Below are 15,818 nucleotides of genomic sequence, written 5' to 3'. Positions count from 1 at the left end.
TCAGCTGTGTAGTGCTAGGACAAAAACCAAAACGTACACCCCTTGGGGTCCCGAGGACCGAGTTCGGGTAACCCTGAGCTAATAATTACATTTGTACTTGTGTCTAGCTTCAGTGCAGGCTTGTAAGGGCAAAAAGGACCAAAACTTGGACGAGTAAGGAGCAGGTTTCTCTCTTCATTTCATTGTCAGTCTTGACTGGAGAGAGGGATAGGAGAAAAGGCTAGGATTGGATGAGGGGGGGCTAATGGGTGGGGTGGGTACAGTACTGTCTTTTTAACCCATGTAGGGGTACTTCCATTCTCTGAGCGGGATGTGGGTGGCCTTGACCACCTGAGGGGATGTCCATCGCAGGACGTAGTGAGGACCACCAGGTTTGTCATTGGTACCTATGCAGACAAGAGAGTTCATGTTTTAGCTGTTATTAGTGCTTATATTTGTCCTATTTCATATTAATAAAAATGATGTAGGCAGAAGGCATTATGTCAGACACAGAGAGCTCACCAGGAGTCATGAAAAGTCCTGCTTCATAGAACTGTTGACAGTCAAATGGATATCAATGCTTTGGAGTGGTTTGTTGGTCATTTTACCTGAAGCTCTGGCGCCACCAAATGGTTGCTGGGCAACAATCGAGCCGGTGGACTTGTCATTCACGTAGTAATTTCCTGCAGCGTTCCTCAAGGCCTTGGCTGCCTCATCTAAAACATTCCTGAAACAAATATGATTAAAGGGTTAGGACATTTTCTTGAGAAGTGTCACTCTTTCAGTGTAAAGTCAAATCTATTATCAATGAGCGGATCATAGTAGGCTTGGTTGGCATTCATAATAAATTATATTATGTTCTTTCTTCAGGGAGCAAGCAACCCTTTCACAGTAAAATTATGCCACTCCATAGAAAACCAGATGGAGTGTTCTAACTTACTTGTCAAGAGCGAAGACCGCTCCTGTCAGGGCGTATGGTGATGTGTCGTCTATAAGGTTTAGCACCTCCTTGTAGTTGTTCTCAGGGTAAACATAGACAGATAGAACTGGCCCAAAGATTTCCTACAGGATGTTAATCAAGAACAGAGTTATAAGAAAGTTAGTAGTTATAAAGTTCCATATTAATTGAGCTACCTTAATGAAGTTTTGGAGAATGGAGGACTGGCCCAGTCCCCCATTTATGAAGTATAGCGTGAAACATGGCTTTAGTTAAACAAACATGCAGTGTTCATTCCATACATCGCTTTATACAGTGCCTTCCAGAAAGTATTCACACCCCTTGACTTTACAGCTTGAATTTTAAACTGATTAAATTGAGATTTTTTGTCACTGGCCTACACACAATACCCATGTAATGTCAGTGGAATTATGTTTTTCTAAATTTATTAAAAATGAAAAGCTGAAATGTCTTGAGTCAATAATTATTCAAACTCTTTGTTATGGCAAGCCTAAATAAGTTCAGGAGTAGAAATGTGCTTAATTAGTCACTTAGCACATTTAGTCACATAATAAGTTGCATGGACTCACTCTGTGTGCAATAATAGTGTTTAACATGATTTTTGAATGACTACCTCATCTCTGTACCCCACACATACAGATAATTGTAAGGTCCCTAAGATTAGCAGTGAATTTCAAACACAGATTTGACCACAACGACCAGTGAGGTTTTCCAATGCCTCGCAAAAAAGGGCACCCATTGGAAGATGGGTAAAAATGATTGAATATCCCTTTGAGCATGGTGAAGTTATTCATTAAAATGGGCAAATGTTATACAATCCAGGTGTGGAAATCTCTTAGAGACTTACCCAGAAAGACTCACATCTGTAATCGCTGCCAAAGGTGCTTCTACAAAGTATTGACTTAGGTGTGTGAATACTTATGTCAATTAGATATTTCTGTATTTCATTTTCAATAAATTGGCAACAATTTCTAAAAACATATTTTCACTTTGTCATTATGGGGTATTGTGTGTAGATGGGTGAGAGAAAAAAATCTAATTAATTCATTCTGAATTCAGTCTGTACCAACAAAATGTGAAATAAGTCAAGGGGTATGAATACCTTCTGAAGGCACTGTACATGTATATATAGGTAATCCAAGCACTTAGCCCTCTGCCTGACCGCTGGCATCTCAGTTAAAACTGATAAAATAATCCTGTTCCTTTTCTCCATAAAACAGCAATATCTATTAGACTAGAATAAATTAACAAGTCAGTCATTTTCAGCAATTCAGACCCAACTGACTTAGTCTATAAAGTAATTATGACATGTACAGTATGTATGTCTGGTATAACTCTGGCAAGTTGATTCAAAGAAGTGAGAACACACATGGTTCTCAGCTGTTTATTCTAAGATCTTTAAACTGGAATTGTTATGTAGTAGGTAGGTTTGTGTGGTAGGCCAGTTAGTCAGCACACAGTCAGGCCAGGTACTCATTCCACCCCTAGGGGGAAGTGGCACCCTGGGCCATTTAAGGAAGCTCCAGTATGCATTAGAAGTCTGTGGTGTGCACAGGAGGGGGGGATTACCAAGCTAATCAACTGAACAAGGGTGATCTCCCGACCCACAGGGCTTTTGATTTTGTATCTTTCGTTTGACATGCCCTTTTGGAGTTTTTATCACCAACTGAACATCAACGACCCGCTTGTGCTGGCCCGACCAGAGTCACGCCGGAGCTGTCCCCCCGGATCCCCGGTAAGCGAACCCTCTGTTCCCAGGCACACCCACACACAACACGGACCGCACATTCATACTTTCACGGTAATGCACCAGCCTAGTCAGGTTACAGAACAATTAGGCAAGACTAGGGCCCCTAGACACAGCAAGTATAGTTTCACAGCAGGTTGTCTAATCGGTTCCGTAACATAATCACATTATGAAGTTCCATAGGCTAACAGTGGTGGGGAAAGAGGTGATCTACAATAACTACATATCTACAATATCAAGTCTTACCTCGGCCATGATGGCTTCCTGTGGGTCTGTGCTCTCAATGATGGTGGGCTCCACAAAGTAACCCTTCTTGTCATCACAGCGGCCCCCAGCAATTATGTTCAACTTAGGGGATGACTTGGCATGGTCCAACCACTTCTTAATACGAGCAAAGGACTAAAATAAAAAAAGTCACCCCAAATGTGAAATCATTAAAAATATATAATAAACATAAACTCTTGTTGAGAAGAAATAAAGCTTCTGATCAAGCATCCAGTGTGGTGAATATTTCACAGTACTGTACCTTGTCATCAATCACAGCAGAGAAGAATGTACTCCAGTCCTCCACGGGCTAGACAGGGGAAACAGAAAGACAGTTACAACAACCTGACATCAAATGAACACTTACAGTATAAACCTAAACACTTTCAAAGAACTCCTACGGGAGAACAACTCAACTGGCTGCATCTATTACCACCAAAATAACCCTAGTGCCAAAGTGACTGATGAATCTGACAGTCCTAGGAGCTAAGGTCAGTTGTACACTCACGTCTCCCACTTTGAGCTGCTTGTGGATGTCCAGGAGCCCCTGTTTGATCTGGGGCCACAGGGAGTCTGGTACATACATCCTGGAGCAGGCTGAGCACTTCTGCCCTCCGTACTCAAACGCAGAGCGGATGGTCCCAGTCACCACACTCTGCACGTCCGCAGACTTGTGCACAAAGTGGAAGTTCTTACCGCCGCACTCTGAAAGACATGACAGAGGAGAACGTCAGCGAAGCAATGAGAAAATAGTGATATAGGTTAGGGATGTGACAAATGGACAATTTTCCTTAACGTTTAAACAGCTAATAAAAAATAAAAAATTAAATATTCCACGTCATTTCACAATGCAGAATAATTGTCCTATTACGCATGTATGACCACTAAAGGGCCAGGAAATGAAGTTATATCTACCGCTGTCATATACCCTTGAAAGCGCCTCGGCTATGGCATGTTTGTTTGTCTGTAAGGGTACACTACGGCTAGTTTAAATGCCGACACGAAACAAACTCTGTAGATAGTTTCGAAGCGCCACTGAACGGACGAATGTTCCGCTAGGAATTTGACTCCTAATATTCAGAACTTTTGGAACGGAGGAGACTGATTAGTTGACGTACTTCCGAGAACACAAACACACACATCTTTCATAGCAAGCTAGCTATGGATGGAGAGAAAGGCGAGGGGCACAGTATAGGCTGGTCGGCTACAAGGCAGACGGAGTCAGAACCGTGCACTAGGCCTATCTATCGGCAATCACAATCTGTATCTCGCAATGGAATGCTGTATAGCAATATCTTGGATTGCCATGTCTCGCAACTTCAGTAAAGCAGGGCCTATCATCAATGAATAGGCTAGGATATTGTACACGCAACAGACCGAAGTCTGAACACACACTACCATCATTAGCGAAGAGAAAGAGCAGGGATTTTTCTTAACGTTAAGCATCCCAATTTTGTTGAAATGTTTTAACGTTCACACCCCTAATATAGATCTAAGTATAAAGATGATATTCCCATGTAATGTTCAGTTAGTTAAATAGCTAATGATGGTGTACAGGTTGTAAAGCTAGTGTGTGGCAGTGTACAGGTTGTACAGCTCGTGTGTGGCAGTGTACAGGTTGTAAAGCTAGTGTGTGGTGGTGTACATGTTGTAAAGCTAGTGTGTGGTGGTGTACAGGTTGTAAAGCTAGTGTGTGGTGGTGTACAGGTTGTAAAGCTAGTGTGTGGCGGTGTACATGTTGTAAAGCTAGTGTGTGGCGGTGTACATGTTGTAAAGCTAGTGTGTGGTGGTGTACATGTTGTAAAGCTAGTGTGTGGTGGTGTACATGTTGTAAAGCTAGTTTTTGGTGGTGTACATGTTGTAAAGCTAGTGTGTGGTGGTGTACAGGTTGTAAAGCTAGTGTGTGGTGGTGTACATGTTGTAAAGCTAGTGTGTGGTGGTGTACATGTTGTAAAGCTAGTGTTTGGTGGTGTACATGTTGTAAAGCTAGTGTGTGGTGGTGTACACCACTCCTGAGTGGCGCAGTGGTCTAAGGCACTGCATCGCAGTGCTAACTGTGCCACTAGAGATGTAATGTAAAATGTAATGTAAATGTACATGTTGTAAAGCTAGTGTGTGGTGGTGTACGGGTTGTAAAGCTAGTGTGTGGTGGTGTACGGGTTGTAAAGCTAGTGTGTGGTGGTGTACATGTTGTAAAGCTAGTGTGTGGTGGTGTATGGGTTGTTGGTCCAACCCACCTCCTCCCACCCGAGGGAAGTTCTTGTAGATATCCAGGTTCTGGGCCACCTGTTTCCACAGACGCTTGAAGGTCCTGAAAAAGATGAATGGGTTGTTAAGAAACTCCAGGGGTTATCACACATTATGTGACACTGGTCTACACCAAAAGTGGCAGACAGTTTCAGGTTAATATACATAAATGTATACAGACGGAGACATACGGGACACTGCCGGTGAAGTTGATGCCAGCCAGATGTTCAGAGGAAGTGATGGTGTCTCCAAACACTGGTCCGTCAGCTGGCACAAACTGGATGATGTTGGGGGGCAACCCTGAATCCCGCAGGACATTGTAGACGGCGTAGCTAGCTGACATGGCTGCGTCGCTAGGCTTCCACAGAACAACATTACCCTGACAAACACAGAGCCGGGGAAAACAAAGAAAGTCCAGTTCAGTTCAGACTATAACCAACAAGACACACACGAGGAAATGAATATGAAGTAAATTACAACTATAAGGACATTTTTGTATTGTTGTTAGTAGGAGGGGACTTACCATGAGAGCAGGTGTACCTGCTAGGTTTCCACCAATTGCAGTGAAGTTAAATGGAGAGACAGCGGCTACAAAACCCTATAGTTAATGGGGAAATAAGTGTTGACATAAACAACTCCTGGAATATAAGAGTTCCAGAAATCAATCCTAACATATCACCAAGTATACAGGTTTTTAGCTGTGACTGACTATTATTAAGTTTAACAGATAATGCTAGGACCAGTGAGTGCTCACCTCCAGCCCACGGTAGAGCATGGTGTTGGTGCTACCATCACTGTCCAGGGGCTGCTGGCTCTCCAGTTCAACAGCGTGCTTCGCATTAAAACGGAAGAAGTCTATTAGCTCTGCAGCCGCATCAATCTCTGCCTGCACCACCGTTTTGCCCTAGAAAAAAAAGAGGAACAAATATTAAATAGAAAGCAGAGGGGATGAATATCACTCAATTCAAACAGAGGATATCCCCTTGGCGATATTCAACCATGCCACAAACATACAGTAAGACTATGAAAACCCAATGTAGGCAAAATAGTTCACTGTACCTGGCCTATCATGGTCTTGGCCAGAATCTCGGCTCTCTTAGGTCCACTGATGATGTCGGCAGCCTTAAAGAGGACCTGGGCTCGGTCCTGGATGGGTTTCAGGTCCCATTCCCTCCTCGCCGCCACAGAGGCCAAGATAGCTTTGTTGAGCAGGTCCTGCATGAATCATACCGAGGCAACACCATCCAGTCATGTCATGTAAATCTTGGTCAAAAACAGAAGAATTGTACTCTTAGTTTACCTTGTCAGCATAGCAAAACTTGGCCAGTTTGTGTGAGTGGTTGAAGGGCTTTGAAAAAGAAGAGAAAGAATTACATTGATTAATAGGTAATGATACCTTCAGGAAATACAATTTAAAGACAGTGTGGTACTGGTCTGTATCAAAAGAAAGAAATAACAGGCAGGCCTCCAGCACAGGTAGCATGTTGGTTTATGATAGCCAATGGATCTTATCAGAAACCGAAGATAACACACAGCTGATAACCCAACGGTATTACAGTAATTTACAGATTAACTTGACAGACCTTGAATGCTTCTGTTTGGCTTAGACAGTATGCTGTGTATCTGAGCAGCAGTGCGAGTGAAAAGTGAGAGCTTCAGTCTCCAGGCTCCCATATTTGCAGGCAGCATGGAGCAATAGTTTGCTCAGATTAGGGACATGCCGTTGACCCTACTCACCGATAGCTGGTATCTGATGTCTTTGGTCCACACATGTTCATCTCCAACCACACAGGGAATCTCCTCTGTCTTCCCCTTCAGGTCATCCAGGGCCTATCACACACACACAACATTATTGTGTCTCACGTTTTACAGAGATTACCTTGTTATAGGTCATGAAGGGCATACAGTGAGGGAAAAAAGTATTTGATCCCCTGCTGATTTTGTACGTTTGCCCACTGACAAAGACATGATCAGTCTATAATTTTAATGGTAGGTTTATTTGAACAGTGAGAGACAGAATAACAACAAAACAATCCAGAAAAACGCATGTCAAAAATCTTATAAATTGATTTGCATTTTAATGAAGGAAATAAGTATTTGACCCCTCTGCAAAACATGACTTAGTACTTGGTGGCAAAACCCTTGTTGGCAATCACAGAGGTCAGACGTTTCTTGTAGTTGGCCACCAGGTTTGCACACATCTCAGGAGGGATTTTGTTCCACTCCTCTTTGCAGATCTTCTCCAAGTCATGAAGGTTTCGAGGCTGACATTTGGCAACTCGAACCTTCAGCTCCCTCCACAGATTTTCTATGGGATTAAGGTCTGGAGACTGGCTAGGCCACTCCAGGACCTTAATGTGCTTCTTTTTGAGCCACTCCTTTGTTGCCTTGGCCGTGTGTTTTGGGTCATTGTCATGCTGGAATACCCATCCACGACCTATTTTCAATGCCCTGGCTGAGGGAAGGAGGTTCTCACCCAAGATTTGACGGTACATGGCCCTGTCCATCGTCCCTTTGATGCAGTGAAGTTGTCCTGTCCCCTTAGCAGAAAAACACCCCCAAAGCATAATGTTTCCACCTCCATGTTTGACGGTGGGGATGGTGTTCTTGGGGTCATAGGCAGCATTCCTCCTCCTCCAAACACGGCGAGTTGAGTTGATGCCAAAGAGCTCGATTTTGGTCTCATCTGACCACAACACTTTCACCCAGTTCTCCTCTGAATCATTCAGATGTTCATTGGCAAACTTCAGACGGCCCTGTATATGTGCTTTCTTGAGCAGGGGGACCTTGCGGGCACTGCAGGATTTCAGTCCTTCACGGCTTAGTGTGTTAACAATTGTTTTCTTGGTGACTATGGTCCCAGCTGCCTTGAGATCATTGACAAGATCCTCCCGTGTAGTTCTGGGCTGATTCCTCACCGTTCTCATGATCATTGCAACTACACAAGGTGAGATCTTGCATGGAGCCCCAGGCCGAGGGAGATTGACAGTTCTTTTGTGTTTCTTCCATTTGCGAATAATCGCACCAACTGTTGTCACCTTCTCACCAAGCTGCTTGGCGATGGTCTTGTAGCCCATTCCAGCCTTGTGTAGGTCTACTATCTTGTCCCTGACATCCTTGGAGAGCTCTTTGGGCTTGGCCATGGTGGAGAGTTTGGAATCTGATTGATTGATTGCTTCTGTGGACAGGTGTCTTTTATACAGGTAACAAGCTGAGATTAGGAGCACTCCGTTTAAGAGTGCGCTCCTAATCTCAGCTCGTTACCTGTATAAAAGACACCTGGGAGCCAGAAATCTTTCTGATTGAGAGGGGGTCAAATACTTATTTCCCTCATTAAAATGCAAATCAATTTATAACATTTTTGATTTTTTTTTTGTTATTTTGTCTCTCACTGTTCAAATAAGCCTACCATTAAAATTATAGACTGATAATTTCTTTGTCAGTGGGCAAACATACAAAATCAGCAGGGGATCAAATACTTTTTTTCCCTCACTGTATACTGAATGGTGCATGTGGTGGGTATGTTTGCTTGAGAGTGTGTGCTGTGTGTGTATGATTGTGTGCATGTATGATTGTGTGTGTATGTACACCTTCTGCAGCACAGTCCTCTCTGGACTGCCCTCGTTGAATCCCAGGATGGGCTCATTCTTCACCTCAACAGCTGCACAGGGGAAGGTCCTGAAACTGCACACAGACAGACACACATGCTAGGACCAATGTACACCAAGTGAAGACAGACAGACAGATATGTATGAGGCAGATATTTCCACATACATTCCATCCAAAAATCTGAGACTCTCATCTTGAAGCATTTGTTCATCAATATGTTACAGCCCTATACCTGAGGTAGCCTACAGGCCATTCATTCACTTCACCCTTTATACTATTTTTACAGCTTTGTTTTGAATGCCATTCAGGTTCATTTTGAGGCAAGTCCAAATCCTCACATTCTATAAACCAGGCACAATGTTTTTGACCTGAATAAGGCTTTACTGGCCATGTAGATTGTGGTCGTGGTACAATGTTGAACTCTGTCTTTAATGAGTATACAGGTGGTCTCAGTGCTGATTCTGTCCTGCCTCTTCACTGCTACATGTTGGCAAGCTGCGGTCTTGTGTCAGCTGGAATAAGTAATTTACTTAAGTAATTTCACATCAGTTATTCTGGCCGTGACACCTTATAGCAGCAAGCAAGCAATTGCAATAAGAATGTTTTCTTGTTACACTCCTCTCTGTGAGTCAGGGTAAAGTGTCTAGTTAAAAGTTATTTGTGGAAAAGTTACAACACTGCCAAACTTCTGGTGACTGTGCATGCATTTCCTCAAAAATTATGAACTACTCTAGTCTAAATAATCAGTGAAGGTCAGAGTTTCAAACCGGACAGACAGGGGCTGGTATTCAAATATTTAAAAATGAAACTCAAATCCTTCTCCCCTGACACACAGATGCACACATATGGAATCAATTAAATTATTAGCCTACTGGCTTCCCATATTTACACAGATGCTTCTCTGTCAATGGGTGATCTGGTGTACAAAAGACAACCTTTATAATGTTTATTGATCTTCCTCACCATAGACCTCTAAAGAGATTCAAGATTCCTATATAATGTTTTAATTGGGGTTACTGCATAAACAAACATATGGAAATTCAGATCAGATCAGAGTGTCTTGAGTCCATTTCTTGTATTACACCAGTCCCACTTCAGACTTTTTACTAACCACATTTTAGCTCAAGTCATGTCGAGAACATGTATCATTAAGATGCCATATTGTTGAATGAATGTGCACTTCCGTGAACTGTTACCTTCACGCATGCGGCTTGGAATGTTAACCAGAAGAAACAAAATCATAAATAACTTATTTAAACTCATTTAGCTCGTCCTTCACGTTGAAAGGGTCTGGTGGCTGGCAGGGAAAAGTATCTTAAATCATTACATAACACATTTAGCATTGCCTTTAATTGGCAGTTTATTTGTAATTGTCCTACTTGGACAGTTCTACAGTGGCAAAAAACGTTCTGGTTAAGCAACAATCATAAGTCAGAAATCGACTATCAGCTACCAAAATAATGCAAATGACATTAGGTTACGAAAAGTCGAAGCTAAGGTGAGTTGGTCTCGTGTATGTTCATGTGAAATTACGTACCCCCTCCAAGACTGACAAAATGCCGATCTCACACGCAGCATGTTTCAATGGAAAATATGTAGAGAGAATAAGGACAATCTAATAAAAAACACACTACTTGCAGCCGACACAATGTATCAAGAACTGATAAGATACATAGAAGCTGTTTGATAGCTTGAGAATGTAGCCTACTGGTTACATGTATCGCGAGTTCAGAGGATTCAGGTCGTACCAATATCCGATAGGGAGCCCACCTTCGTTATTACCACCATTGCCTCTAAATTGTCATAGTAAGTGATAGTATTACATCAGAAACATCGATTCCATCATTTACTCTTAATATTTAGACTGTGAAACTGTTGTAAAATCCTACTTGTTCATATTTAAAAGAAATAAGTATTGTAAACACACCTCTCATTTCCATAATGGAACTTACTGGAGGCAAGGAGGGCGAGTCTGTGAATGGCCATTTAGCGCTAAGGAGAAGACATCTCAAGCCAATCAGAGTAGCGCTGTCATTTCTGAATCGAGAAATTATATTTTTGACTGATCAAATGTGTAGTGAGCATCGTTTCTCTTGGAAGTTTATGTCCTTAATCTTTTCCACAATTACGGATTTTCCCACTTAACCTAGTTGATTTTCATTGTGACAAACGTAGGAGCTGTCAGAGGATGTGTAGCCTGCTGTTGCCCCACCTGTTTTGAGCCCCACCTGTTTTGAGCCCCACCTGTTCAGAAAAAAAAATAAAAAGGCTCAAGGTCATTGGCCACAGATAGAATGACGTAAAATCACGTTATATTTACCATACATTTGATTGGACTGATCATGTCCACCTCATACTTTCAAAATCTTAGCAAGCAGTCATCATCATGAATCACTTCAACAATCTACCGGGAAAACCCTTTTCAATCCTTGTCATATGAAGAGAAATTATAGATAAAACGTATCGGTGGTCATCGGCCATTGGACATAAATATTACACAACAAGTTGGAAATCGCTATTTCAACAATGAGTGGTTTGGAAGGAATCAGTGGCTAACTGCAAGCGTTGCAAAGCAATCACGATTTTGCTTCCCCTGCTATTCGGTGGAGTGGGTGTGTGCTCCAAGTCTGGGTTTAAGGGTCTTTTTTCCAAGCTTAAAAGGGTAAACATTCACACGCAACACCATGGGCCAGAAAGGGTTGAATACATTGGCCATGCTGTCAATCCAGCATGACTTCTGCTGCATTCAAAACAACTGGAAACTCGGAACTGGGAAATCTCAGACTTCAGTGAGTTCAAGACAAGTGGGAACTCGGACTGGGAAAATATGTTTTGAATGGTCATCCAACTCGGAATTCCAAGTCGGGAACACTGACATCATGATTCGACCTTGTTTTTCCCCCAGAGTTCCCTGTTGTCTTGAAAGAACCATAAATCCAGAGAATGTCAGACTTTGATGACAAAGTTTAATGACAAAATTTGCCCACAAAAAGGACCGCCGTGCCATTTTCCTGTTCAAGTGAGCACAGCACAGCGGTGAGTCCAAAAATGTATTGTATGCTGCTGCATAAATGATGTAATATGCCAGGGAGGTATGTATACTGTAGCTAAGAAAGTAATACTAAGTGTATGTTGTGTAGTAAGCTGTTAATAGCTATGTGCCTCACCCTAATAATTTGGTCCGTTTCCCCCTCATAACTTAGCCTACTGTTCTGACTTGGTGGGGCACATGTAGCCTATACTAGCCTGTTTTAGAGAAATGCGAAATCATCGAATATTGTAAGAGATTTCATTTTCTGCTTATATGCCCCCTTTATTTATCCTACGGTTCGGACTTGGTGTACAGGGAAAATACTGTAAGAATGGCCCATGTTCAGAATTTTGTCGCTGTACATTTCAAAAGGGCTAAACAAATAGTTATATTGACTACGTTAATCTATATTGACTACGTCCATCATTAATGTCTTAATCAAAATTACTGATTGCCTCTTATCCGCTCATCATTCCCTTATGCCATAGTTTGTACATCTCAATTGTCAGTAGAAATCACATTTGTTTAAGCAAGTAAGCCATATCAGCTATGTTTTTTAAAAAGGCAGTAAATGAGTCTGAATGAACTGTTTCGCTGCCAGACAAGGCTCTGCTGATAGCCAGGTGTAGCGGTGGTAAGGATTCACTCCATGGTGCTGAAAAGAAAGCTCTCCTGTTGGGACAGCTTTATGTAGGCCCTAACAGTTTGTGGGCACCGTTTGTCACTGTTAACGTGCAATTAATGTATTGTTTAATGTTGTGTAGTGGCTTTGCTGGCATGCATCTAAAAAATGTTGGGGAGAGTTTGCCCCACCAAGATTTACATGCTAAAATCGCCACTGAGCACAGGAGAATGTAGAGTAGATGGTATGAAGTGGGTGCAATTACATGCAGATCAAACATTTTGTAATATGTATAATTAAACATGATAGGCTACATCTCTAGAGGAGAACAAAGACTCAAGCTAAAGGCAATCTACCATTTTATTTCATTTTCCCCCAACACCAATTACCGTGTACATTCATTATTTTTTCAACAACAGTATACCTTAAATCCCCATGAATGCAAGGTTTTACTGATAGTTTACATAAAAATAACATTGTATTTTACAATGCACAGAGGTATGCATTGAAAGAAAAAGATGCAGGGAAAGAAATCATGTGAGTTAGAAACAGCAGGCTTGAAATAACATCATCATTATGTGATGTAAATACAATGACATGAATGGTCATAGTAAAGACAGTACTTTCCTCAATAGCTACATTGACTGGGGATTCTGACCTACTGCTATCTCTAGAACACTATAGAACCACCCACTACAGACAAGCTCTGTATGTTATGGTGACAAAACAATGGAAAATACAATGTAACACTTTAGACCCTTGCACTACATTAATAAAACCCACTCATATAAAACACCCATGAAACATTTAAAGCCAACCACTGCAGGTTCTCATATAGGCTCAATGAGCCAGACTTTCTAGATTATCATAGTCCTGTAAGGGTAGGCAACATAGTAGTTCAATTAAACATTTACAATTTGTGTTTGCTTGCTGGACAAAGAACAATGTGTCAGGTACACATCAGAAGGGTTCTAACCCACGTCATGAGATTTCTTTGCACCAGTTCTGATAGTTAGGTTGGACTGTACTCAGAAGACTACCCCTGAATATTGACCATACATTTAGCAAAGAAGGTGTCTACAATCTGTTCAATGGGAAATACACTACATGACAAAGTATGTGGACACCTGCTCGTCAAACATCTCATTCCAAAATCATGGGCATTAATATGGAGTTGGTCCCCCTTTTGCTGCTATAACAGCCTCCACTCTTCTGGGAAGGCTTTCCACTAGATATTGGAACATTGCTGCGGGGCTTGCTTCCATTCAGCCACAAGAGCATTAGTGAGGCCGGGCACTGATGTTGGGCGATTAGGCCTGGCTCGCAGTCGGCGTTCCAGTGCATCCCAAAGGGTGTTCGTTGGGGTTGAGGTCAGGGCTCTGTGCAGGCCGGTCAAGTTCTTCCACACCGATCTCAACAAACCATTTCTGTATGGTCCTCGCTTTGTGCACAGGGGCATTGTCATGCTGAAACAGGAAAGGGCCTTCCCCAAACTGTTGCCACAAAGTTGGAAGCACAGAATCGTCTAGAATGTCATTGTATGCTGTAGTGTTAAGGTTTCTCTTCACTGTAACTAAGGGGCCTATTCCGAGTCATTAAAAACAGCCCCAGACCATTATTCCTCCTCCACCAAACTTTACAGTTGGCACTATGCATTGGGGCAGGTAGCGTTCTCCTGGCATCCGCCAAATTCAGATTTGTCCTTCAGTGAAGCGTGATTCATCACTCCAGATGACACGTTTCCACTGCTCCAGAGTCCAATGGCGGCAAGCTTTAAACCACTCCAGCCGACGCTTGGCATTGCGCATATTAATCTTAGGCTTCTGTGCGGCTGCTCGGCTATGGAAACCCATTTCATGAAGCTCCCGACAAACAGTTATTGTGCTGACATTGCTTCCAGAGGCAGTTTGGAACTCAGTAGTGAGTGTTGCAACCAAGGACGGACGATTTTTACACGCTACGTGCTTCAGCACTCGGTTGTCCCGTTCTGTGAGCTTGTGTGGCCTACCACTTCGCGGCTGAGCCGTTGTTGCTCCTAGACATTTCCACTTCACAATAACAGCACTTAAAGTTGACCGGCGCAGCTCTAGCAAGGCAGAAATGTGAGAAACTGACTTGTTGGAAAGGTGCCATCCTATGACGGTGCCACGTTGAAAGTCACTGAGCTCTTCTGTAAGGCCATTCTACTGCCAATGTTTGTCTATGGAGATTGCATGGCGGTGTGCTCGATTTTATACACCTGTCAGCAACAGGTGTGGCTGAAATAGCCGAATCCACTAATTTGAAGGGGTGTCCACATACTTTTGTATATTTACATTTACATTTTAGTCATTTAGCAGACGCTCTTATCCAGAGCGACTTACAGGAGCAATTAGGATTAAGTGCCTTGCTTAAGGGCACAGACAGATTTTTCACCTAGTCGGCTATATATCGCGCATGTTATCTGATTCGTTCTCTTTGTAGAGATTACATTGAGACATCATGAGAAATATGGGCATAGGCCTAATGGTTACCAGCCTACACTTATGGTGCAACAAAGGACGAACAAAACATGGCTTACGTCATGCTGGTTTAAAATCGTATACAATGAATTTTAATGGTTAGCTGGGAATAAGGCCTCTCCCTAAATGTTATCTGCTATGTGTCTGGATATTTTACTATGGTGAGGGGAAATAATACACCACAGACTGGTTGGGCCAGCATTTTTGTGTCAGATGAAATTATGAAATCGTTAAGTGTCCTGACCATTTTGACCATCCATGATTGTTAATACAACAATAGAGAATATTTCATTTCTGCCTCAACACTCACAATTCAATCTGTACAGTGCAATTTCATGGACTATAGGGCAATTTTAAAGCTACAGGAATTGATTCCGATCTCAACATGTCTCTTGATTTAAGAAATAATAGAGAATTGCAACACTATTGTACTGCAACTATGATGTGCCTCTAGTTCAAATGTAAAACAACCAAATGAAATAGCCCCTCTTCCCCATAGAGACAATGCAATGAGAAATGTAATTTTCACATCTTAAAAATCCTCATCATACAAATAGCACTTTTGTCCTTGATTCTGCAAACTAACAACATTTCATAAACCAATTGAAAAATAACTTGCAGAAAACCTCTCCCAATCCTTAAGCGTTCATAAATTTTGTTAATTGATTAACTCAATGAAAATCATTAGACAGAATGTAATACAACAAAATTAATTACCTATAGAGCAATATGAACAGAAAGGCATCTAGGGTATACGATCACATGCCAACAGCCCTCTTATCGCAGGAGGCTGCTGAGGGGAGAACGGCTCATGGAATGGCATGAAACACCTGGAAACCATGTGTTTGATGAATTTGCTC

General features: G+C 42.2%; 1 protein-coding gene across 1 annotated transcript; it reads right to left on the bottom strand.

The window, feature by feature from the left end:
* On the bottom strand, nucleotides 1-10,527 carry LOC121575362 (delta-1-pyrroline-5-carboxylate dehydrogenase, mitochondrial). Its single transcript, XM_041888406.2, has 15 exons — nucleotides 10,342-10,527; nucleotides 8,786-8,879; nucleotides 6,933-7,025; nucleotides 6,496-6,543; nucleotides 6,255-6,410; nucleotides 5,950-6,099; nucleotides 5,719-5,793; nucleotides 5,387-5,574; nucleotides 5,186-5,259; nucleotides 3,457-3,653; nucleotides 3,211-3,258; nucleotides 2,931-3,083; nucleotides 920-1,041; nucleotides 588-706; nucleotides 1-386 (listed from the first exon to the last, which is right to left on the bottom strand). Exons 1-15 carry the CDS (start codon nucleotides 10,380-10,382, stop codon nucleotides 274-276), a joined length of 1,671 nt encoding a protein of 556 aa, XP_041744340.1. The 5' UTR covers nucleotides 10,383-10,527; the 3' UTR covers nucleotides 1-273.
* Nucleotides 10,528-15,818: the final 5,291 nt, after the last annotated feature.

This window comes from Coregonus clupeaformis, chromosome 10 (genome assembly GCF_020615455.1).
Source record: "Coregonus clupeaformis isolate EN_2021a chromosome 10, ASM2061545v1, whole genome shotgun sequence".
Lineage (NCBI taxonomy): Eukaryota > Metazoa > Chordata > Actinopteri > Salmoniformes > Salmonidae > Coregonus > Coregonus clupeaformis.
The sequence above is the reverse complement of the archived record's forward strand: the minus strand, read 5'-3'. Positions and strand labels throughout refer to the sequence as shown.

What these genes read in the sequence shown, in the direction of transcription:
- LOC121575362 (XM_041888406.2), bottom strand. Translation starts at nt 10,382, where the DNA reads ATGCTGCGTGTGAGATCGGCATTTTGTCAGTCTTGGAGGGG. An exon ending in AGCAGCTCAAAGTGGGAGAC is followed by an intron (nt 3,259 to 3,456) that starts GTGAGTGTACAA and finishes TCCCCTGTCTAG; the next exon opens with CCCGTGGAGGACTGGAGTAC. An exon ending in TGGTGGCGCCAGAGCTTCAG is followed by an intron (nt 387 to 587) that starts GTAAAATGACCA and finishes TTGTCTGCATAG; the next exon opens with GTACCAATGACAAACCTGGT.